This window comes from Muscardinus avellanarius (genome assembly GCF_963383645.1).
Source record: "Muscardinus avellanarius genome assembly, chromosome: 5".
Classification (NCBI taxonomy): domain Eukaryota; kingdom Metazoa; phylum Chordata; class Mammalia; order Rodentia; family Gliridae; genus Muscardinus; species Muscardinus avellanarius.
In genome coordinates, this window is record NC_137790.1 from 75162488 (window position 1) to 75188199 (window position 25712).

At 40.8% G+C, this 25712-nt stretch overlaps 1 protein-coding gene and 1 long non-coding RNA gene across 2 annotated transcripts in view; one reads left to right on the forward strand and one right to left on the reverse strand.

The window, feature by feature from the left end:
- LOC308263049 overlaps positions 1-25712 on the forward strand; it is a 448643-nt gene that overhangs the window by 83294 nt on the left and 339637 nt on the right. The window lies entirely within an intron of this gene.
- Positions 1558-25712, reverse strand: part of SNX4 (sorting nexin 4) — a gene marked incomplete at both ends in the record, with an annotated part of 49769 nt that continues 25614 nt past the window's right edge. Inside the window, 7 exons of the mRNA XM_080695807.1 lie at positions 1558-1605; positions 3777-3891; positions 6184-6329; positions 9440-9539; positions 10902-10991; positions 15425-15490; positions 19295-19356. Coding sequence (XP_080551933.1) covers positions 1558-1605; positions 3777-3891; positions 6184-6329; positions 9440-9539; positions 10902-10991; positions 15425-15490; positions 19295-19356 — 627 coding nt within the window. The remainder of the gene's footprint in view (positions 1606-3776; positions 3892-6183; positions 6330-9439; positions 9540-10901; positions 10992-15424; positions 15491-19294; positions 19357-25712) is intronic.

The following is a 25712-nucleotide window of genomic DNA, read 5'->3' on the forward strand; positions in this document are numbered from 1 at the left end:
CAACCCCAGCCAGGTGTGGTAGTACAATCCCCAGTACCATATACACACAAAAACAAAAAAAAAACAAAACAAAACAAAATAAAAAACAAAGTTGCATCTCCTTACAGTATCTCATTTTTTTTGTTTTGTTTTGGGGTTTTTTTCTTTGCAGTACTGGAGGTGGAACTCAGGGCATTCTACCTTTGAGCTACACCCCCAGCCCTATTTTTTTTCCCTTTATTTTGAAACAGGGTCTCACTGAGTTACAGAGGGCCTTACTAAGTAGCTGAGGTTGTCTGCGAACCGCAATCCTCCAGTCTCAGCCTCCCAAATGCTGAGATTGTAAGTGCGCATCACCAGCTCAGCATCTCATTTTTTAAAAAGAGTTTAAGACAAATTTATACAACTAAACACTTTAAAACATAATATAGCATGTACTATTTCCTCAGAGATCAAATATTAATAATATATGGATCATCTTCATTAAATAACAAAATTCTCTGAAAATCAGCACAATACTTAATTTATTGTGTAAGTTTGGCAAACAGCACAAAAATCCAGCAACATTTTAAACATGTAAAAAAGTCAAATGTTAAACAGTACTGGGGAATTTCTTTAAAACATCATTAGAAATAATGAGAACATATTTAAGATTCTGCAAAGCTAGCAAAATACAGGTGATTGGTTCCTGAACATATACCACAAAAACACACATAAAAAACCAATATAATTTATCTTTACAAAAATTATAGCCAAGCAATAAAAAGGACGTTGATGAAGGTAGAGCACATGTGTTGACTACACAGACCTCACACGTGGGAATGCTGCATCCGGTACCCTGAAACGCTGTGCAGACCCCAGCCTCCAGGCCTCACCGCGGGCTGGGGTCTGAGAACAACAACACTCAAAACGCCACGCAGCAATTCCAAGATCATAACGACGTATCCACTCTCTGAGTTGAGATTTCATTGTTGGCAGTATAAAATTTCTGACCAGTATCAAAATTTTGGTAAAACACAAACTGAAGGCATTCCTAGTGTGTGCAGATGTTATAGGGGGCGTTGATGAATGTGGAAGAAAATCTTAGACTTCACAATAAATTTCTGCTGAGCTTTGTTAAACCCAACAGCTCAACTGTAAGGCAAGAGAACATAACCCCCTAGATAGACCCTAGAGTCTCACCAAGTAAATACAGGAACGGACTCTTAGGAAAAGAAAAAAAAATAACCTACATGAACAGATCTGAGACGGCTGGTGTGGAAAAGAGCGTCTGAAAACTCACTCGCTCCTGACACTCAGCCACTGGTTCAGAAGCCTGGTAAACAAGCTGTTGGTACGTATTATTAAGTTAACATTTTTGGAATCAGCACCAGTCCCCAAAACCTCAAATTATAACATTTAATCTTCATTAAAATGCATCCTTTTTGTGCTATATGAACACAGTTATAAGTAGGCTAAAGAAAGCTAAGTGTGTTCAGCTTATATTTCTATGCATACTGGGCAGCAGCTTATATTTCTTTTATTTACTTGTGCTTCTGTTTGGGGCACTTTGATTGAAGAGAAATTCCTTTCACGTGATTACATCTTGCTAAAGCATTCCTTAGCGTTGGTCCACACCTGAATTCCCTAAAAACAAAGTGATTTACATGAGAGTCTGGAAGAATTTTGAAAACCCAAGTATTTGGCCTAGTGACATGCTAAGTTTTGCATTTTGGAACAATTAATAATGCAGTAAATATGATAGTAGGTTGAGGAATAGCTTGAAAAAGTAACAGAATGGGCTTGTCTTCAAAACAAAGAAAGAACTCCTAAAACTCCTAAACTGAGTTTTCAAGGTTCTCTTCAAAAATTCATTCGCCAGGCGTGGTGGGGCACACTTGTAATCCCAGTAATTGGGAGGCTGAGACAGGAGGATGGCACAGGTTCGAAGCCAGCCTCAGCTACTTAGTGAGGCTTTCAGCAACTTACTGAGACCCTGTTTCCAAATAAAATATATATATATATATATATAAAAGGTCTGGGAGTATAGCCCGGAGGTAGAAAAGCCCCTGGGTTCCACCCTCAGTATCACACACACACACATACACACAAAGAACCTCATTCATTCATATTACTAAACTCATATTGTTTCAACTTGTAAACCTAACAAGTTCTCACTAAACTTTCAATGTAGTATTTGAAACAAAAAACCTCATTTAAACATGCCTAACAATTAAATACAAATTGAGTTGTTGAGCCAGGCATGGTGGGGCACGCTTGTAATCCCAGCATTCAGGAGGCTGAGACAGGAGGATTGCAGGTTTGAAGCCTGCGATCAAGAAATTTCCTTTCTTAGAGGTAGAAAGGGGCATTCTACTTCTAAGCTACACCCCCAGCCCTATTTTATTTTTTATTTTGAAACAGGGTCTTGCTAAATTGCTGAGGGGCACCACTTAAATTGTGGCTGGCTTCAAACCTGCAATCCTCTTGTCTCAGCCTCCCAGTACTGGGGTTTGGATGTTTACCACCATGCCAGGTTCTAATTTTCACTTTGAAACAGAGTCTCACTAACTTGTTGAGACCTTTGCTGAGGTGCTGAGGCAAGTCTTGAACCTGCAATCCTCTTATCTCAGCCTCCCAAGAACTGTGATTATAGGTGTGCACCAGCACACCTGGCTTCCAAAATTTCTTTCAAAATTAAGTAAAGAAATTGGAAAATGTTCTAGAAAGGAAGAATGAAAATAAAATTTTTTTGGTTCAAATATGATAATTTACAGGTGTTTATATGCTCTTCTGCAAATAGCTATATCCTCACAGTCACTGAAACCCAAACCTACCTTTTTTTTTGAGGGGTGGGGTTTTGAAGCCAGGAGAATTCTATCTCTCCGTTTTTTTTTTCTTTCTTTTCTTTTCTTTTCTTTTTTTCTTTTTTTTTTTTTGTGGTACTGGGGTTCCTGGAAGCCCTTGTACCTCTGGGTTACACTCCCAGACCTATTTTTTTTTTTTTTTTTTGAAACAGGGTCTCTTAAGCCAGAGAGGCTGGCTTCGAACCTGTGCTATCCTCCTGTCTCCACCTCCCAAGCGCGGGGATTACAAGTGTGTGCCATCACGCCCGGCATTATTTTATACTTTATTTGGAAGCAGGGTCTCATTAAGTTGCTGAGAGCCTCCCTAAGTAGCTGAAGCTGGCTTTGAACCTGTGCAGTCCGTCTGTCTTAGCTTTCCAAGCATTGGGATTACAAGCATGAGCCACCATGCCTGGCTTGTCTTTTTATTTTTTGAAACAGGGTCTCACTGAGTTGCAAAGGGATTCTAAGTAGCTGAGGCTGTCCGTGAACCACAATCCTCTGTTCCAGCCTCCTAAATGCTGGGATTACAAGTGTGTGGCACCACGCCTGGCCCCGGTCCTGTTTTTAAATTTTATTTTGAAACAGGGTTTCACTAGGTCGACAAGAGACTCATTACTTGCTGAAGCTGTCTTTGAACCTGCAATTCTCTTGTCTCGGCCTCCCACATACTGGGATTATAGGTGTGTGCCACCATGCCTTAATTCTTTCAAAACTAAGAGAAACTGAAAAAATGTTCTAGAAGGAAAGAATAAAAATAATTTTCATTATTTTATGTCACTTAAACCATGTACATACTAAATGTGACTCATAATCTATCTTGTCAAGAGTGTATATTTGCCAGGCACACACATACCTGGCTCCCACCTTTTTTATAAATTTTGAAACAGGATCTTGCTAAGTTGCTGAGGCTGTTCCTGAACCCGCGCGCCTTCATCACAGGTGTGCCACCTGCCAGCCACCCACACCTACCTTTTTGCACATGCTGATCTGCATGACAGCGTAACTTATGAGGGCCTCCTTTAGGTCACGATTCTTTTGTTCTTTGAATCGTTCTATATCAGCCCATGCATTTTTCACAAATTCTCTGAAATAAAAGGTATAGTCATTAGTATTCTTATTTGATAACTTGGGACAAGGAGGCACCTCCGTGGCACAGCACTTGCCTGGTACCTGAATGGTCCAGGGTTTCATCCAATATCAAATAAATAAATAATAGAGAACAAATATATCAACAGATTAGATTAAAATTCAGTTAATCATTTCTCACCTGCATTGGTTTTTAACTGTCTATTGCTTTTATCATATGATTCTATTTTCCATTTCCTATGATTTATAGTGAGGGAAAAAGCAGAGACAGTCATACGTTCTCCAACATATTACTAACCTACAGTTTCCTTACGAATTAGTCCAGATGTAGATGGCTCCTTGAATCAGCTCACCAGCCTTACGAATGATGCAATCAAGTGAGTCACTGAGAAACACACCCTCTTTTTTGAGGTGGTGCAGTACGGGGATTGAACCCAGGGCCTCATGAATGCTAGGAACCACTGTGCTATGAGCTTCATCTGCAGCCCTTTTATTTTATTTATTTTTATTTTTTATGGTACTGGGGAACCCAAGGGCATTCTACCTCTGAGCTACCCCTCCAGCCCAATTTTTTATTCTTTGAAACAGGGTCTCATTGGAAAGGACCTTACTAAGTAGCTGAGGCTGGCTTCGAACCATGATCTTCCTGTCTCAGCCTCTTGAATTCTGGGATTACAAGTGTGCCTGGCTTGCAGCCCTTTTAAAAAATAATTATAATTTTGAGATAGGGTCTCAGGAAGTTACCCAGGTTGGGCTCAAACTCCTCCTGCCTCAGCATCCTGAGTAGCTGGGGTGACAGGTGTGTGTCACTATGCCCAGAAAAAATACACTCTTAACAACATGGATTATGAGTCACATTTAGTATGCACATGGCTTAAATGACACACAGGAGTTGCACAGTGGCCCACACCTGTAATTCCACTACTTGGGAGGCTGAGGTAGGAGGATGGAGAGTTGAGACCAGCCAACACAGTGAGACCTCATCTCAAAAAAAATTTTTTTTAAATTCTGATAGGCAGTTTCTTTTCAGTTTTATTTATGAAAGTTTTCTTTAACTTATTTGGTGCCAGCCATTTTAGAAATTTAAAAAAACTCTCAAAAAACAATGATATACTCTTGATCTGTGTTGATCTATGCACTGTCAAGTAAAAACTGTAATAAAGAAAATAAGCCAAGCAGGAGTAACAGGTCTCTGAGAACTGCACTTTGAGAAATATTTACAGAACAATTATGTGCTGATCCATTTGCAAGGATGATGGGGTATGTTAAGGATGATGGGGTCTTGTTCAATGGTGGAGAACAGCAGAGAAAATATGCAAAGAACCACAAAAAGAGCGAGAAAATATGAATCTGAAATCCCCTCTCTCCTTTTTTCTCCCACTAAAATAATTTCTTAACATGATTTTTGATCACTTAAACTTCTTAGGAATGCAATGACTGTATTCTAGAAGAATAGGCTACATCCAGGGATGTCTATGACACAGGGAACTGTTATTTAAAAAAATAACAAGCCAAGCATGGTGGTGCATGCTTGTAATCCCAGCATTTGGGGGGCTGAGGCAGAAGGATTGCGGTTCGTGGACAGCTTTAGCTACTTAGGCCCTTTGCAACTCAGTGAGACCCTGTTTCAAAATAAAGAATAAAAAATAGGGCTGGGGGTATAGCCTGGAGGTCGAATGCCCGTGGGTTCCATCCCCAGACCCGCAAAAAAAGAATAAAATAATAAAAAACTGGGCTGGGGGTATAGCTCAGAGGTAGAATGCCCCTGAGTTCCATCCCCAGTACCACACACACACACACATAAAAAAACAAACTATTTTTAATTTTTTCCCCCTAAGTGTGTGTGGTACAGAGGATTGAACCCAAGTGCATTCTACCTATACCCTCAGTTCCATTTTTAATTAGGAACAGGGCCTCACTAAATTTCTGAGTCTGGTCTTGAACCTGAGAGATCTTCCTGTCTCAGTCTCCCGAGTACTGGGATTACAGGCATACTTTTATTTATTTATTTATTTTTTGGTGGTACTGGGGTTCCTGGAAACCCTTCCATCTCTGGGCTACACTCCCAGACCTAGTTTATATTTTATTGGAAACAGGGTCTCCTAAGCCAGCGCGTGCGGCTGGCTTTGAACCTGCACGATCCTCCTGTCTCTGCCTCCCAAGCGCGGGGATCACAAGCGTGCGCCACCACGCCCGGCACAGGCATACTTTTAAAATAACATAATTGTTATTAAAAATACGCGACAGTGTAGTTACAGTTCTACCTGTGGTAATATCCCAGCATTTTTACCTGCCCTCCAGGTTTCTGGACTTTAGCTGTTGTTCTCCTTCGTTTATTTGTTCTTCTAGCACCTTTATTCTGGCTTCTCTCTGCTCTGGAGTTTCTTGACCAAAGAGCTTGGTAGTCATTCCCTTCAAAGAGAATGTCCTCACAGTCTAAAAGAAAATAGAAAGAAATGAATAAACAAAGTGTGATATATACAATGTAATATTACTCAGACTTAGAAATTAGGAAGAAAATTCTGCTAGGCATGGTGGTCCATGTCTGTAATCTCAGTACTTAAGAGGCTGAGACAAGAGGATTGCATGTTTTGTGTGTGTGTGTGTGTGTGTGTGTGTGTGTGTGTGTGTGTGTTCTGGGGATGAAGCCCAAGGGATTTCAACCTCAGGGCTACACTCCCAAACCTATTTTTATTTTATTTGGAAACAGGGTCTCACTAAGTTGCCGAGAGCCTCACTAAGTAGCTGAGGCTGGCTTTGAACCTGTGCGATCCTCCTGTCTCATCCTCCCAAGCGCTGGGATTACAAGTGTGTGCCACCACGCCTAGCTGAGGATTTCATGTTTGAGGCCAGTACACAGTACCTTTGTAAAACTCTGTTTAAATATAAAAAATTTAAAAGGTTGGGGGTGTAGCTGAGAGGCAGAATGCCCCTCAGCATAGAATTCAGTACTGGGTTCCATCCCCAGTACTGCAGAAAAAAAGGGAAGAAAATTCTGACACATGCTATAGCATGAATGAACCTTTACATTATGCTAAGTGAAATATAAGAGAAAGATAAAAATTGTATGATTCCACTTAAATGATGTATCTTTAGTAGTCAAAATTACAGAGAGAGTAGAATGGTAGTTTCCAGAGCCTGGAGAGAGGATGAGTAATTGTTGTTTAAAAACTCATTGCCAAGCATGAACCTAAAAATGGCCAATTAAGCTGGGAATGATGGTACATACCTATAATCCCAGTACTAGGAAAGCGGAGACAAGAGGACTGCAGGTGATTGCAGGTTCGAGGATAGCCTCAGCAATTTAGCAAAGCTCTCTTTCAAAATGGATGTAACTTGGAGGTAGAATGCTTTTGGGTTCAATCCCCAGGGCCACCAAAGGGGGGGGAAAAAAAAAAAAACAACCCAAACCGAAAAGACTGGTTGCATAACAATATGAAAAGGAAAGAAAATAAAGAAAGGGGTGGGGGGGTTCTAACTCAACTTCTGAATCAAGTAGAAAACTTCCAGGTGAAGTATGATTTCTTACCTTATACTAGTGGCTATTCATATTTGCAAAACTTATTCTATGACAGGTGAACATGGTGACAAATGCCTGTACCCCAGCTGTGGGAGAGCTGAGGCAGTAAGAGCAGAAGTTCAAGTCAAGGCCTAGGCAACTTAGCAAGACTTCCTCTCAGTTAGTGGTAGGGGGGCTGGGAATGTAGCTCAGTGGTAGAGCATTTGCCTAGCATGTGTGACGTCCTGGGTCTAATCCCCACTACCACAGAAAATAATATTCAAGAGACAATATGGAAATAAACCTAAGTAAAGAACTATTTAAAATCTTCATAACTCACTGCTTTGCCTCATCTATACGTAGTTCATGGTTTCCCACATGTCATCTATGACTTTTCATGGATGTAGGAAGTGGGTAATCTACGTAAGAAGCACTTTTAAAACCAAAGTACTTGTTAACGTGAAGTGAGTGATAACCAGCGGGCAGCACCACTGAGAAACACTGCTGCTTCACCACTTCCAAAGTGTGTCTCACCATGGCGGCTAATGCACTCCAGACAACTAGCTGGGCAGCACCAAGCTGGTTACAGAAAGGACCTAGGTCAGTGCAAAGTCCTCACTGTAAGCATTAAACAATAGAGTACATAAAAAGTTCCTTTTCTTGCCAGGTGTGGTGGTGAACCCTTGTAATCCCCGCGCTTGGGAGGCAGAGATAGGAGGATCGCGCAGGTTTGAAGCCAGCTGCGCTGACTTAAGAGACCCTGTTTCCAAATAAAAAAGCATAAAAATAGGTCTGGGAGTGTAGCCCAGAGGTAGAAGGGTTTCCAGGAACCCCAGTACCACACACACAAAAAAACCCCAAACAAAACAAGTTCCTTTTTAGCTGGGTGTGGTGATACAGGCTTGGAATCCTGGTACTTGGCCAAGACAGGAGAAGTGCAGGTTCAAGGCCAGCTTCAGCTACTTAGTGAGGCCCTTTGCAACTTAGTGACACCCTCTTTATCTACTGTTTTGTGTGTGTAGGGGGGGTACTGGGGGTGGAACCCAGGGGCTTTTCTACTTCCGGGCTATACTCCCAGACCTATTTTATACTTTATTTGGAAACAGGGTCTTACTAAGTTGTTGAGAGCCTCACTCAGTAGCTGAGGCTGGCTTTGAACCTGTGTGATCCTCCTGATTTGCCTCCCAAGAGTGGGGATTACAAGCATGTGCCACCACGCCTGGCTTGACCCTCTCTAATAATAAAGAATAAGCCGGGCGTGGTGGCACATGCTTGTAACCCCAGTATTTGGGAGGCTGAGACTAGAGGATTGCGGTTGGCAGACAGTCTCAGCTACTCAGCGAGGCCCTTTCCAACTAACTCAGTGGGACCCTGTTTCAAAAATAAAGACTAAAAAATAGGGCTGGGGGTGCAGCTTGGAGGTACAATGCCCCTGGGTTCCATCTCCAGCATCACAATAAAAAATATTAATAATAAATAAAATAAAATAGGGCTGAGTGTGTGGCTTAGCAGTAAAATGCCCCAGGGTTCAATCCCCAGTACCACCAAAAACAAAACAAAAGTTTCATTTTTGGAGAGATGCACTAAATCCTAACTGGGTAAAAGTAAGCTAAAATTTCTATAAAATACCTTCTCAAATTAAGCCAGAGAAATTATTTTTTTTTAGGTATAGGAGATTGAATCCACTCATGGGTATTGTACCTCTAAACTACACCTCCATACCATTTTTATGTTGAAACAGGGTCTTGCCAAATTGCGGAGGCGAGCCTTGAACCCATAATCATCATCTCAAGACGATTAACCCCAAATTCTTGGATTAAAGACATGCACCACCATACCTGGCTACAAATTCATACCAAACTATATAAAACATGGTTTTGGTGTCTGGCGTTGTTTTATATTACAAAATATTATAAAAAGAAAGGATTACAAAGTCACTGTAACACATTATTCTCCAGAAAAAGGTATAAGCATCTTGCATATCCAAGTGCAGCTAATCTCACATAAACCCTATACCAGCATCCAGGACCTAAAGGAGGATACATACCCCAGTTGCCAGTTCTTCACACTGCTGCTTCTTGGATGCCAGATCCTGTGCGGCCATCTCCAAGTCGTACTGCATAAGTTCATGTTTCCTGCACACCGCCCTGGGGACGACAGCAGAGCTGCACTTCACTTTCCTGGCTTCTCCTTTCACACGTTAAGAATTTTTTCCCCAAGAGTACAGGAGAGGTATCACAATGCCTTACTAGGATTTCAGTTGTGTGTCTAGAACTTTCAAGTTGAAAATGCAGTAATCCACCATGTATGGTGGCACATGCCCATAATCCCAGTTCCGCAGTAATCCACCATGTATGGTGGCACATGCCCATAATCCCAGTTCCACAGGGGGGGAAAATAATTCTAGCAAAATTTAAGCATAAAAATTCAAATACATTTAAAACAAGCAAAAAGATAATTTGTGTCATTTTTTTCAGTAGATATAGCATTATTATATATGTAAGTTTTATTTTTTGCAGTATTGGAGCCCAGGGGCATTCTACCTCCAAGGTACACCACCAGTCCTATTTTTTTAATTCTTTATTTTGAAACAGGGTCTGAGTTGCAAAGGCCCTCACTAAGTAGTAGCTGAGGCTGTCCACAAACTGCAATCCTTCTGTCTCAGTCTACAAAATGCTGGGATTACAAGCGTGGGCCACCACACCCAGCTATTTTATTTTTTTATTTGTGGTACTGGGGATTGAACCTAGGGGCATTCTAACCCCAAGTTACACCCCAGCCCTTCTAATATTATTTACCTTTTGAAACATGGTCTTGCTAAGTTGCTGAGGGTCTCATTAAGTTGCTGAGGCTGGTCTCAAACCTGAAATCTTCCTTGTGCCACCCCACCCAGCCAATAAGTTTTTTTTTTAATCAAATAGAACTATCTGACAGAAAATTTGGTTTGGCTCTATAGGGATACCATAATAACAGAAAAAAAGTCTTTGATATTAAATTTTAAAACCTATTATGAAGATAAGGAACACAGATGTGGGTAAAACTGCATAATAAAAATGAAAATATGTATTTTGTTTGCAATTTTTTACCTGAAGAAAGCAGAAAGAATGACAGACAGCCAGGTGTGGTGGTGTACACTTGTAATCCCAGCATTTGGGAGGCAGAGACCAGAGGATCACAGTTCGCAGACAGCCTCAGCTATCTATCTAGTGAGGCCCTTTGCAACTCAGTGACACCCTATTTCAAAAAATAAAAAAGATTTAAAAAAAAAAAAGGACAGAACAAATGCCTGAGACTAGCAGGTTTTATCACTGATGTTTCAAGAGCAGGCCTTCTCTTATATTTTATGCTTAGCACTTTCCAAAACAGAGAAATACAATGAGACCTCATTCATTATCTGAGGGAATGATTTCATTTGGAAAACACCTTAGAGTATATGTATTTTATAACAGCATATAGGGAGAGAGTGACCAACCACAGGGCTACAGTGAAAACGCTCATTAAATACTCACCGCAGAGCTTCTGCATAAAAAAGATACTCCTTTAACTGATCTGCATAATGTTCTTCATCTTCCAAAATATCATCAATGGAAGAAGCATACCTGTTTTAAAAAGCACTGCATCAATAGGATAACTTTCACTGGGACACAAAGTATTAACGTTCTAAAGAGGTTCCATTCTAACTGGGTGTGGTGTAATCTCTTTACTTAGGAGGCTGAGAAAGGAGGATCACAGGTCTGTGGCCAGCCTCAGCAGCTTGTTGAGGCCCTCAACAACTTAGTGAGACCCTGTTTCAAAATAAAGAATACAAAAATGGGCTGGGAGTATATGGCTCAGAGGTTGAATGCTTGTGGGCTCAATCCCCAGTACTACAAAACTAAACAAGCAAGCAAGCAACTATGCTAAAGTTCATTTGGAAAACAACAACAACAACAACAACAACAACAACAACACCACAATGTGCTGTGCATGCCTATGATCCCAGCTACTTGTAAGGCTGAGACAAAAATCACAAGTTCTAGGTCAGCCTCAGCAGCTTAGTGAAACCTTGTCTCAAAATACTAATTTAAAAAAGGAAGACAGGCATGGTGGCGCATGCTTGTAACCCCCGCACTTGGGAGGCTGAGACAGAAGGATCACACAGATTCAAAGCCAGCCCCAGCTACTTAGTGAGGCTCTCAGCAACTTAGTGAGACCCTGTTTCTAAATAAAAATATAAAATAGAACCAGGCGTGGTGGCGCACGCTTGTAATCCCCACGCTTGGGAGGCAGAGACAGGAGGATCGCGCAGGTTTGAAGCCAGTCGCGCTGGCTTAAGAGACCCGGTTTCCAAAATAAAAAGTATAAAAAATAGGTCTGGGAGTGTAGCCAGAAGGTAGAAGGGCTTCCAGGAACCCCAGTACCACCAAAAAATAAATAAATTTAAATAAATAAAACAAAAATAAAATAGGTCTGGGAGTATAGCCTGGAGGTAAAAAGCCTCTGGGTTCCACCCTCAGAACCACCAGTAAATAAATGAATGAATGAATGAATGAATAAATAAATAAAAGGAAGAGCCAGGTGGAGTGGTACATGCCTGTAATCCTTGGTAGGCTGAGACAGGAGGACTGCAGATTCAAGGCCAGCCTCATCAATTTAGCAAGTCCCTCAGCAACTTAGGGAGACCCTGTTTGCAAATAAAAATAAAGTAGGTTTATCCCCAGCGTATATCAGTGATAAAGTGCCCCAGTTTCAATCCTCAGTAACACTCCATCAAAAAAGCAATATGCTTGTAAGACTTAAAATGCAAGCAAAGTACATACTCTGTGATTACAAAATTACATCTATGATGAAAAGGAATTTTATCTATGTGGCTTAAAAAGAAAGTCTTGGCAATCACTGTTTAGAGCAGGAGAATATCTGCCAGGTGCGGTGGTGCACACTTGTAATCCCAGTACTTGGGAGGCAACTAAAAAATAAAACGGCTGGGTAGAGCTCAGAGGTAGAACGCCCCTGGGGTTTAATGTCTAGGACCAAAGAGAGAGAAAAAAAAGTATAAAAATCTAAGGGTCAGGTTGTAGCTCAGTGGTAAAATGATTGCCACAGGGCCTGAGTTCTACTCCCAGGTTGTCAAAAAAAAAAAAAAATCTGCCTTTAGTTCATAAATCTATGCTTTTTAATAAGTTAATGTTAAGGGAGGGAAAATATAGGATATCACATCTTCAGGTAGAGAAGTCTTAATGGCAAAGACTTTAGGTTGCTGAGGCTAGCCTTGACCTTGCAATCAGATTTTAAGATATCCATACAAAGACTACTTTTATTTCACAATTTAATAAGTAAACTGGAAGGAAAATCCTGAAAGTGTGTGCCACACCAACATTGGTTTTATCTCTCTCTCTCTCTCTCTCTTTTTTTTTTTTTGTGGTACGGAGGTTCCTGGAAACCCTTCTACCTCTGTGCTACACTCCCAGACCTATTTGTTATATTTTTATTTGGAAACAGGGTCTCTTAAGCCAGTGAGGCTGGCTTCAAAACCTCCCAAGTGCGGGGATTACGTGTGCCACCATGCCCAGCTTTCTCTCTCTCTCTCTCTCTCTCTCTCTCTCTCTCTCTCTCTCTCTCTCTCTCTCTCTCTTTTTTTTTGGTGGTACTGGGGTTTCTGGAAGCCCTTCGACTTCCAGGCTACACTCCCAGACCTATTTTATTTTTGGAAACAGCGTCTCTTAAGCCAGCATGGCTGGCTTCGAACCTGAGCAATCCTCCTGTCTCTGCCTCCCAAGAGCGGGGATTACCAGGTATTACAAGCATGAGCCACCATGCCCGGCTTTTATATCTCTTTTGATAAACAGGAATTTTAAATTTTAAGGAAGGCCTATACCTTCCTTCCTCCCTCTGTAGCTGAGGCTGTCATTGAATCTGTGATCCTCCGGTCTCAGCCTCCCAAGTACTAGGATCACAGGCATGTGCCACCATATCCAGCATTTTTTTTTTCTTTTAATATCGTGTGTGTGTGTGTGTGTGTGTGTGTGTGTGTGTGTGTGTGTTTTACTGGGAAATGGACCTACCAGATTTCTACCTCTGAGCTATACCTCCAGCTCTATTTTTTATTTTAAGATAGGGTAATGCTAAATTGTTGAGGGCCTTGCTAATTGTTGAAGCTGGCCTTGAACCTTTGATTCTCCTATCTCAGCCTTCTAAGTACTAAGATTACAGGCCACAGCTACCACACTCAGTATTTAACATCCTTAATGCTTATTCCAAGGTTGTAACAACATTCTCCTATGCTTTCTACTAACAGGTATCATTTTAGCTATTTATTTATTTATTGGTGGTGGTGGTGGTACTGGGGAAGGAACACAGGGCACTCTACCTCCAAGCTACATCCCAGCCCTATTTTATTAGTTTATTTGGAAACAAGGTCTCACTAAGTTGTAGAGGGCTGCACTAAGTAGTTGAGGCTGACTGCAAAACTGTGATCCTCCTATCTCAGCCACCCAAGTACTAGGATTACAAGTGTGCATCACCATGCCTGGTTTAATTTTAGCTTTTATACTTAGGTATATGATCCAAATTAAATTACCATTTGCTGAAATGTACTACAGAAGTGTGGATCCAAGCAGGCATGGTGGTGACCACCTGTTAATACCACTATTTGGGAAGCTAGGACAAGGGGATAGGTTCAAGGCCAGTCTTATCAACTTAGTGAGACTGCAATCTAGAGAAACCCTGTTTCAAAACAAAAAATAAAAAAAGCTGGTGTGTAGCTTGGGGGTAGAATACCCCTGGTTCAACCCCTAGTACCCCTCGGCTCACACACAGAAGTGTGTACCCAGGGGATGGAGCTCAGTGGTCATCATGCGTGCCTGAAAAGCACAGGGTCCAGGTGTGACCCTCAGCACTACTAGACAAAGCATAGGGCTATTTCTGTTCTCTATTCTGTTCCACTGATCTGTTTATTGTTATGCCAGTACCTCACTATGTTTATAATACAACATAGCTTTATAGTAAATCTTTTTGTCTTGCGGGTATGGGGATAGAACCCAGGGGCATTTGACCTCTGAGCTCACCTCCTGCCCTATTTTTTATTCTTTATTTTAAAACTGGGCTCACTGAGTTCCATAGGGCCTCACTAAGTAGCTGAGGTTGGCCGCCAAACCAGATCCTCCTGTCTCAGCCTCCCAAATGCTGGGATTACAAGCGTGTGCCACCATACCTGGCTATAAATATTATTTAAAAATTCTTATTTTCAAATTGTTGTTAGTACATAAAACAATTGATTTTTATATAGTAATCTATATACTATTTAATAATTTCAGTTGTTAGATCTATAAGATATTTGCCTCATTCATTATGACTTTCTTGTGCCAGTAACCAGTTTTTCTAGGGCAAGCGCTTTGCAATTGAGCCATATCCTAGCCCACTTCATTATGACTTTCTATGTAAAATATCGTGTTGATTGTACATAAAGACAATGTTACTTTTTCCTTTACAACAGTTATGGTCCTCATTTAATTTTCCTGCCTCATTTAACAATACTGACTAGAAGTGATGAGAGCAGATAACCATGCCTCGTTCTTGACCTTAGGAGAAAGAATCAGTATTTCACTATTAATTACAGTATTCTTTTACTAATTTACTTACTTGAGTTAGGGATCTGGCTATGGTGCTTACGCTGGTTTCAAACTCCTAGGCTCAAGTGGAGTTCCCACCTCACCTCCCAAGTAGCTGGGACCTCAGGCAAGTGCCACTGTGCCTAGCTAAGCATATCAGATGTTAAATTAATACTGCAGAGATTCCCCTTCATTCCTAGTTAGTTTGATGAGAATTTTTTTTTAATATGAATGGGTATTGAAAACTGTCAAATAATTTTTCTAATATATTGAAATGAACACATAGGATTTTATCTTTATCTGCTAATACAGTAGACAAATTTCAATTTTCACCTTGCATTCCTAAGACAAATTTAAGTCAGATATGTACACACAACACATAATATAACTACCAGTACACCTGATAATAACAGAAGACAGATTTTGTGAAGTTCCCCAACACTCACACGTCCATATGATGACCAGCGCTCTGCAGTCCATCACCCATTTCTTTCTCTATGGCGCTCCACTCACTAGGAAGAAAAAGAGAACCAAAGTCATGGTGAACTAGAGATGGGGTGCATTATTAAGTAGGAGAGTGTGTGTGTGTGTGTGTGTGTGTGTGTGTGTGTGTGTGTGTGTGTGTGAGAGAGAGAGAGAGAGAGAGAGAGAGAGAGAGAGAGAGAGAGAACGAACACGAACGGGAGCCCAGGGGAATTCTAGCTCTGAGTTACAGCCTCAACCCTCTATTATTTTGAAACAGTCTCACTAGGTTAATGAGAGTCTCACTACTTCCTGAGACTGTCCATGAAGCAATGATCCTCCTGTCTTAGCCTCCCAAGTACCGGAATTACCAGTGTGTGCCACCACACCTGGCTCTAGCTAGCTTGCTGTGGAGGGGATATGGGGGATGGAATCCAGGGACATTCTACCTTCAAACTATACTCCCAGCTCTATTTTATTATTTTATTTTGAAACAGGGCTTCACAAGCTGCTGAGGCTGCCCATGAACCTGTGATTCTCCTGTCTCAGCCTTCTAAATACTGGGATTACAAGTGTGTACCACCACACCCAGCTCTAGCTAGCTTTTAAATATTGTATAGTAGCCATACATGGATTTATTTTCTGTGACTCAAATATGTTGTTTTCCCTTTATGTTTTAACAACTAAATACAAGTGAAGGCTTCAAAAGTTGAATCTGCTGCTTGGTAAAAGTATCATACAATTTGCATACCGCATGAAAAAGCCTCCTAGGACAGATCTATTTGTTGTCATTCCTATGAAATGCTACTCATAAAACTCCTTTAGAAAGTTATATGTTTATTATAGTAAACCCAGAAAATAAATCAATAATCCCAAATACAGATTGAACATCCCTGATCTAAAAATAAAAATGCTCTAAAATCCAAGACTTTTTAGATGCTCACATAATAGCAGCACGAGTGGGAAATGGTAAATCAAAACACAGCTGCACTAAAAATACAGCACAATACGACCTTCAGGCTATGTGTAGAATGTACACGTGAGGCCGAGTGTGACCGTGCACACCAACCCCAGTACTTGGATCCTTCAGTACAGAAGGGTCACAGGTTCACGGCCAGCCTCAGGTACTTAGTGAGGCCCTCTGCAACTTAGTGAGACCTTGTTTCAAAACAAAGAATAAAGCTGGGCGTGGTGGCGCGCGCTTGTAATCCCCGCGCTTGGGAGGCGGAGACAGGAGGATCGCGCAGGTTCGAAGCCAGCCGCGCGCGCTGGCTTAGGAGACCCTGTTTCCAAAAATGAAAATGTAAAAATAGGTCTGGGAGTGTAGCCCGGAGGTAGAAGGGCTTCCAGGAACCCTAGTACCACCACCAAAAAAAAAAAAAAGAATAAAAAACAGGGCTAGGGGTATAGCTCGGAGGTAGAATGCCCCTGTGTTCAATCCTCAGTACCACACACACACAAAAGTGTACATGCAACATAAATTTCATATTTAAACTTGGGTTCCAATGCTAGCATTTTCATGATGTGAATAGTCCAAAAGCCAAAACACTTCTATTTCCAAGTATTCAGATATGAGATGCTCAACTAATACACAAATATGACAACTTGGTACATCTCCTTTTTACTTTATTTTTTAGTTTTTGGTGGTACTGGGGGTGGAACCCAGGGCTATACTCCCAGACCTATTTTATATTTTATTTGGAAACAGGTTCTCACTAGGTTGCTGAGAACCTCACCAAATAGCTGAGGCTGGCTTCAAACCTGTGAGATCCTCCTGTCTCAGCCTCCCAAACGTGGGGATTACAAGCATGCGCCACCACGCCTGGCTACTTATTTTAATTTGACCAACACCACAATGTTTAAGCAATTTTGTATTATGCTTTTCCCCTTAACATTGTGTTCCCATATCATTAAAATAATTATTCTAAACATGATTTCAAAAGGCAATCTGTGGTTGTGTGTGTGTGTGTGTGTGTGTATGTGTGTGTGTGTGTAAGTGTGTGTGGTGGTAGTGGTGGTGGTGCTAGGGATTGAACCCAAGGGCACCTACCTCTGAGTTACAGTTCCAGCCCTACTTTACTTTGAGACTGGGTCTTGCCAGGTTGATGAGGAGTCTCACTATATGCTGAGGCTGTCCTCAAACCTGTGATCTTACAATCTTAGCCTCTGAAGTACTGGGATTACAGGCATGTGCCTCCAAGCCTGACTTTATTTTTTGCTAGGTTGTTGAGAATCTTGCTGCATTGAGAGGCTGTCTTGGAACCTGTGATTCTCCTGTCTTAGCCTCCAAGTAGCAGGATTACAGGTAGAAGGCACCCACGCCAGGCTACAAGGACATTAAAAAAAAAAGTCTGGATAACTTCTAAAATGTCACAAGCTATAAACATCTAAGAAAAAAAAATTGTTGAGGGAGCTCCAAGTGTTATGTTCATGTATGTCAACGTCAACATGATTTATATTATGATGTGAGAAAATAATGCACCAATAAAAGCATATTTTAAAAAAAGGAGCCAAGCCAGGCTTGGTGGCACACGCTTGTAATCCCAGCATTCGGGAGGCTGAGGCCCTCTGCAGCTTAGTGAGGCCCTGTTTCAAAATAAAGAATAAAAAATAGGGCAGGGGGTGTAGCCTGGAGGCTAAATGCCCCTGGGTTCCAACCCCAGATTCACACACACACAAAAATAAATAAATAAAAAAAGAAGCCATGTGTGATGGCGCATGCTTGTAATCCCAGCATTCAAGAGGCTGAGACTGGAGGATCAGGGTTTGTGGATAACCTCAGCTACTTCTGAGGCACTTTGCAACTCAGTGAGACCCTGTTTAAAAAAAAAAGACAAAAAAAATAGGGCTGGAGGTGTAGCTCAAAGGTAGAATACCCCTAGATTCTACCCCCAGTACTGCCAAAAAAAAACCCACAAAAGTTTAAAAATAACCAACATTTTCTCTCTCCCCCTCTTCTTCTTCAGTGGTGTTGGGGATTGAATCCAGGCCCTTACTCATACTAGGCAAGCACTGTATCACTGAGCTATAACCCTAGTCCCTTACACAAATACTGTAATTATCACTAAAATTACCCTATAACTGAAAAACTCATCTTGTCAAAGTCTTTATAAATTATAAAATGAAAACAGAGAAAATTACCAATTTGTTAAGACAACAGTTTCCCATGGAATGTTCTCATTCTGCCAAGAAAGTAAAAGGCCCCGCCCCTGCTTCAAGTGAAGTAGTTTCACTTTTATGTTTTCGATACATTGAATTTCCTCACTACAAACTGGAGATTGAATCAAGGGGCATTTTACCTCTAGGCTATACCCCCAGACCTTTTGATTTTTTAAATTTTGAAGCAGGGTCTTGCTAAATTGCTGAGGCTGGCCTCAAACCTGTGATCGTCCTGTCTCAGCCTCACAAGTACTTGGATTACAGATGTGCACCACCACACCTGGATCCTCACTACTTTTTGTTTATAGAAAGCCTTTAAAATAAAAAGCAGATACTCAAAAGCTTAAATATCACTTCTACAGGACAGTTTGAAAAAAATAGTGATAATCTCCAGACTCTGAAAATTTTTCTGAATTTCTTAAGTTTTATTTTTAATAAAAAGTTAGAGCTAATATTGTTTATTTTAAAAGCGTGTGTAGCCGGGCGTGGTGGCGCACGCTTATAATTCCCGTGCTTAGGAGGCGGAGACAGAAGGATCGCGCCGGTTCGAAGTCAGCCCTGCTGGCTTAAGAGACCCTGTTTCCAAATAAAAATATAAAAAATAGATCTGGGAGTGTAGCCCAGAGGTAGAAGGGCTTCCAGAAACCCCAGGACCACCAAAAAAAAAAAAAAAAAAAAGCGTGTGTAACACTTACCTGAAAACTCTTCCATAATTCCCATGTACTTTATATACACCATAGAGTCGATCTGCTACTCTCTGAAATAAACATTTAACAGCAATTGCTGTTAGATCAAAATTATATATGGTTCACTTTAAAATTTTTTCATCCTCATTAAAAAATCCTAATGCTTAGTATAATAAACTTGAGAAATACAGAAAAGAAAAAACCCTTTATGTTCAAAAACCAATCACAAAAAACTCAAAATAGAACTAGTGCTATCATATTTATATAACCTGATTCCATACTTCCTTTGTGTACATAGTTTTGAATTACTTCCTTTAAATCTCCTATATCAAGAGTATTAATATTTCCATTAGCAGGTTAATATTACATTTAATAAATACCACTTGAAACTTGAGCTGCGAAAATTACAATAAACAGGGTATAAAAGCTTTTCTTTGCTGGATAACTTTGTTGAATATTTAGTTACTTGTACTTTTTCAATGATATAATATTATAATAAGCATCTATAAGAATATTCCTTTTTGCCTTTGGATTGTTTTCTTATAATGAAGTCCCCATAGCAGAATTTACCAGAGAATGGTGAATACATATATTTTCAATTTTACTGATACAGTTTTATACATAAGTGCTGAGTGTGTAACAACCTACCTCTATACTATTTGGTCAAAAGATAATTTGTTCAAACCACAAGCATAGTCTATCACTAAGATAAAATGTACACTGCTTAGCCATTCACAAAAAACAAAACAAAACACTAGCCGGGCATTGTGGCGTACACTTATAATCCCAGCATTCAGGAGGCTTAGACTGGAGAATCACAGTTTGCCTACAGCCTCAGCTACTTAGGCCCTTCGCAACTCAGTGCGAACCTATTTCAAAAATCAAGACTAAAAAATAGGGACTTCCAGGAAGATGGTGGCCGAGAGAAACAGCGCTTATGAGTCCTGCTGACACTTGATCTCCATTGCCTCAAAAACAGCACTCTACAAAGCCAAAAATATTATTAGTAGAGGAATAAAAACAATAAATACAAGGGACAGAGAAAAAGAAGACTAGAAGACTGACCAGAAAAGAAACCTGCCTGCCTTGTGGCGGCGGGTGCCGTGCCAGTGCCATCTTGCCTCATAGCACCAGACTTCAGAGATGAAAAGGAAAACAAGGACCTGAAGTGAGCAGCTGCAGATCAGTTGGTTGTAATTCATCAGTTCTTCCGGCTCAAAGACCAGCTACAACTTCCAGCAGCCAAGCTCACCACACCCTCCAGGGATTCAGAGCGGAGCTCAACACCAGAAAAGAAACCCGCCAGCCTCGCAGCTGAGGGCGCCCTGGTGGCACCATCTTGCCAGTGGCGGCCAAGCTCACCATGCCCTCCAGAGATACAGACCAGCACGCACCAAAATCATAAGTAAAACTTCAGTCTCCGCAGGAGAACTCCCAGCACTGCACCCCAACAGCCACAATAAACATCCTGGGTCTGAGATTTTGTGGTTCAACCCCGTGAAGAAGTAGTGGTGGCAAAGACTTCCATACCCTCCAGAGATCTAGAGCTGTGTTCAATAAGACCATGAATGAAGTTGCAGTTCCCACGAGAAAACACCTAGCCTGGCGCCCCCAGGGACTCGTGCAGCCCTGATAAGCTCCCTGGGTCTGAGACTTTGTGATACAACCAGAGAAGGGGGGTCTGCTGTTGGACATAGCAAAGGCTCAGACAGACTCGGGCTTTGATCAGTGGAAAGTGTAGGGGAGAGACCTATGTTTAACACTAAACCCAACTAGTAGGATCTCTGGGATCACCGCAGACCTCCCAATCATGGTGAACAGGGAGAAGTCAGACTAGCCCAGCCCTAGCTGTGGAGAACAGAGACTCCTACACTGAGTTTTGTAATGGGTAACAGGAGAAACTTTAGATGAAGGAGTTCCAACAGGGGAGCAAATAAGGTGACCTAACTGAGGGGATGGGAGGAGGGAAGAGGGAAACTCTCTAGAGCACATGATGTACTTAAACAAACATATCAAAGTCAATCACTAAGCCAAGCATGGGAAGGACGGATGGGAAGGGAATGGGGTGGGGACTGGATATGGGCTAATTGGATGATGTGTGCATGTATGTCTTCACAAGTCTTTTTATCCCATTAAGATGTATGACTACAATGCACCAATAAAAAATTAAAAATTAAAATGATTAGGAATTTTTTTCAAGTTTGCGTAGCCCAGAGAAATGAATCAGTAGAAGGCTCAATTAGTAGAATTATACTTGCCTCCTAAATTATGTAGTTTTAATTAAAATGTTTAAAAAATTAAAGAAAAAAAGAAAAAAAAAGACTAAAAAACAGGACTGGGGGTGTAGCTTGGAGGTAGAATGCCCCTGTGTCCCATCCACAGTACTGCAAACAAAACAAAACAACAACAAAAAAACAAAAAAACCCCACCCCACACGTTAAATACTTTATTCTCTCCCAAAGTGTTACCAACATGAATTGGAAGATTCAACACTACTTCCACATAAACCCTAACTTTCTTCAGGTATACAATTTCTAAATGTAAGCTTGGAGGATTAATTGACTCCTGAATCCTTACTCAAACATGGGTAATTTCAGGAACTAGGTATTAAGTATATAACAAATCTCAACCTTTTCAGGACCTGACCTTAAAGTAAAAGAATCAACCACTGAAAATACTTGGAATTGATACAAGAAGATCATAAAAGATTTTTCATATACTCTTAGCCTTCTTTGAGGAAACAACACCATAAAGAAGGACTCAGGACACTTACATGTATGCTGCCTGTACTTGTACTGTGAATCAAGTCTACTGGAACACAGCCATGCTCATTCATTTTAGTAGTGAGTGTGTGTGTGTGTGTGTTTCTGTTATTTTTGTTTTTTGTGGTATTGAGGATTGAACCCAGAGGCATTCTACCCTCTGAGATATACCCTCAGCCCTATTTTATTTTTTATTTGTAAACAGTCTTATGAAATTATTGAGAGCCTCACTAAGTTGCTAAAGATGGCTTTGAACCTACAATCCTCTCCTGCCTCAGCCTCCTAAGTATTGGAATTACAATCACAGGAGAAAGTGTCATTTTATATCAGTAGTTTTTCTAGATCCCTACAATCTTATTTTTATTATTACTTGGGAGGGAGGATACTGGGGATTGAACCCAGAAGCATTCTACCTCCAAGCTACAACCCCAGCTCTTTTCTTTTTTATTTTGAAACAAGTTCTCCCTACGTTGTCTCTAGAGGCTGGTCTTGAACCTGTGATCTTCCTGATTCAGCCTTCCACATACTGGGATTACAGGTGTGCATCACCATGCCTGGCTGATCTCTGCACTTTTAGATATTCAGATTCCTTCCTAAAAGCTGGCATTTTATCATTTTAAGATATTAAGCAAGGAAAAGAGGGAAAGAATTTATTAAATGACACTTAATAACAAATACTAGAAGCAAAACAAGTGCACAATGTAGATCCAATATAAGTGTTTAAAGAAAAATTTTGTGAATCTCAAGTATGAATGTTTCTTTCTCTTCTTCCCTCTTTTTTCTTTCCTTCTCCCTCCCTCCCTCCCTCTTTCTTCTCTTCCTTTCTTTCCTTCCCCTCCCTCCCTCTTCTCCATCCTTCCTTCAGATTGAAGCCAGGTATATTCTACATCCAAGCTATACCACCAGACTTACTTTGTTTTTTATTCTGAAACAGGAACTCACTAAGTTACTGAGGCTAGCTTCAAACCTACAATACTCCTATCTCATTCTCCCAAGTACTGGGATTATAGGCATTTATCAACATGCCTGGCTAAAAGTTTGTTTGTTTGTTTGTTTGTTTGTTTGTTTTTTGGTAGTACTGGGGTTCCTGGAAACCCTTCTACCTCCGGGCTATACTCCCAGACTTATTTTTATATTTTTATTTGAAAACAGGATCTCTTAAGCCAGCAAGCCTGGCTTTGAACCTGCGTGTTCCTCCTGTCTCTGCCTCCCAAGCGTGCGCCACCACACCCAGCCCTAAATGTTTGTTTCTTAAAGTTTAACCTTTTTTCCCCCAATGCAGGAGGGGGGGGAAATCTTCCAGAGCTTCTCTAATAACAATATAGAACTCTGGGAAATATACTGGTCCACTGAGTATGACCAAAAGAGGCAAAAGCCTTTCTACCCCTAAAAAAGTAAGCAGCTGCTCTCTCCATGAATGAAGAAACAAGAGCGACACTCAGCAACTGTTACTGGACCAATATTGTTTCTGGTACAAATTCATCAAAGATTGAAAACATGAAGTCAATTTATCTAGATCAGCCGGCAGTGAGAAAGATAATGAAACTAAAAAGACTATAAATTATAGCCCCCAAATTATTGGAAAAAAAGAAAAGCAAAAATTGCCAAGAAATAAAACATGAATGATTAAAACCTGAAACCAGATTGAGTAGATGGTTGTTAGTAATACTGGTGCCAGTGGAAAGGGGCTGTACCTAATGACAGAAATTTTTCTAAATTTGAATTGCTATTCAATTTCATGTCTGTTGAGAAGCCTTTGTTTTTGAAAGAAAATTGTCAGGAAGGAAATGACACCTAGCAAATTCCATAACAGGATAAATGTGACAGCGTCACCTGATTATCATTCTTGCACTCAGAACACCTTCTCTATCCTTAACAAAGTAATAGGTAATTAAATGTTAAAAGACAACGTTCTATGACATGCTACTAAATTTTTTTTTTTTTTTTCGGTACTGGGAATGGAACCCAGGGACAGTCTACCTCTGAGCTACACCCCCAGCCCTATTTTTTAGTCTTTATTTTGAAACAGGATCTCACTGAGTTACAAAGGGCCTCACTAAGTAGCTAAGGCTGTCCTTAAACCACAATCCTCCTGTCTCAGCCTCCCAAATGCTGGGATGACAAGCGTGTGCCACCATGCCTGGTGAATTAGGTCACTTTAAGAATCAGAGCACAGGCTGGGCATGGTGGCGCATGCTTGTAATCCCTGCGCTTGGGAGGCGGAGACAGGAGGATTGCACGGGTTCGTAGCCAGCAGCACTGGTTTAAGAGACCCTGTTTCAAAAAATATATAAAATAGGTCTGGCAGTGTGGCCCAGGGGTAGAAGGGCTTCCAGAAACCCCAGTACCACCAAAAAGAAAAAAAAAAAAAAATCAGAGCACAGGCCGGGCGTAGTGGCACACGCTTGTAATCCCTGCGCTTGGGAGGCAGAGACAGGAGGATCACGCAGGTTCGAAGCCAGCCGCGCACGCTGGCTTAGGAGACCCTGTTTCCAAATAAAAATGTAAAAAAAAAAAAAAAATAGGTCTGGGAGTGTAGCCCGGAGGGAGAAGGGCTTCCAGGAACCCCAGTACCACCAAATAAATAAATAAATAAATAAATAAATAAATAAATAAATAAATAAATAAAATAAAAATAAAAATCAGAGCACATATAGCTTTTCTTCCCCTTGAGTCTCTGAAGGAATTAAAGACTATGGAATATAAGACTCCTGATACTTTCTGCCAAAATAGTATCCAAAGGAGCTGTAATACTTTATTCTGCCATAATCACTAAACATATCACAAATGACTACAAATTACATGTTAAACTGCATTTTTAGAATATTTACAAAGTTAAATGTGCCCTCCTTTTCAAGACAGGCAGCATAGTTTTGAAAGGAACCCAGATTCTGACACAGTGGAGTTCAAATTCTTACTTTAGGTTCCACTTTAGAGAAGTTATTAGACCACTCCAAACCTTTGTACTGTGTCTTTCTTTAGAAGATGTGGAAATAAGCCAGGTGTGGTGTTGCACGCTTGTAATCCCAGTACTTGGGAGGCTGAAATGTGATGATTGAGGTTTGTGGACAGCCTCAGCTACTTAGTAAGACCCTCCACAACTCAGTGAGACCCTGTTTCAAATAAAAAATAAAAAATAGGGCTGAGGGTGTAGCTTGGAGGTAGAATGCTCCTGGGTTCCTTCCCCAGTACCAAAAAACAAAACAAACAAACAAAAAAGATGGGGGATAACCATCATATGACTCTGTAAGGACTAAATAGCATGTGTAATGTCCCTAGCCCAAAGCGGTGTGCTTCAAGGAGTATCACTCTTCTCATTCTACTTCAACCCACATCCTTTGTCAAAATATCATTTGTAGCAGTTAAGAACATGAGTTCTGGAGGCAGATTTAACGTCCAAATTCTGGCTCCACATCTCCATTTATTGTAAGATATTAGGCAAATTACTGAGCTTCACTGGCCTCTGCTTCCTGATCTGGGAAGTGGGGGGCAGTAACAGTTATACCTTCAAAGGGTTGCTGTGGGAATCAAGAGTATTATAGTATGCTTGGGCACCCTTGGCTATACACTCACTGGCGAGTAAGTGTTAGAGATCAGTATCATTTCCTTTTGCTTTAGTTCAACAAGACACAAATGACCTTATCAGAGTCTGATAATTCTTTAAA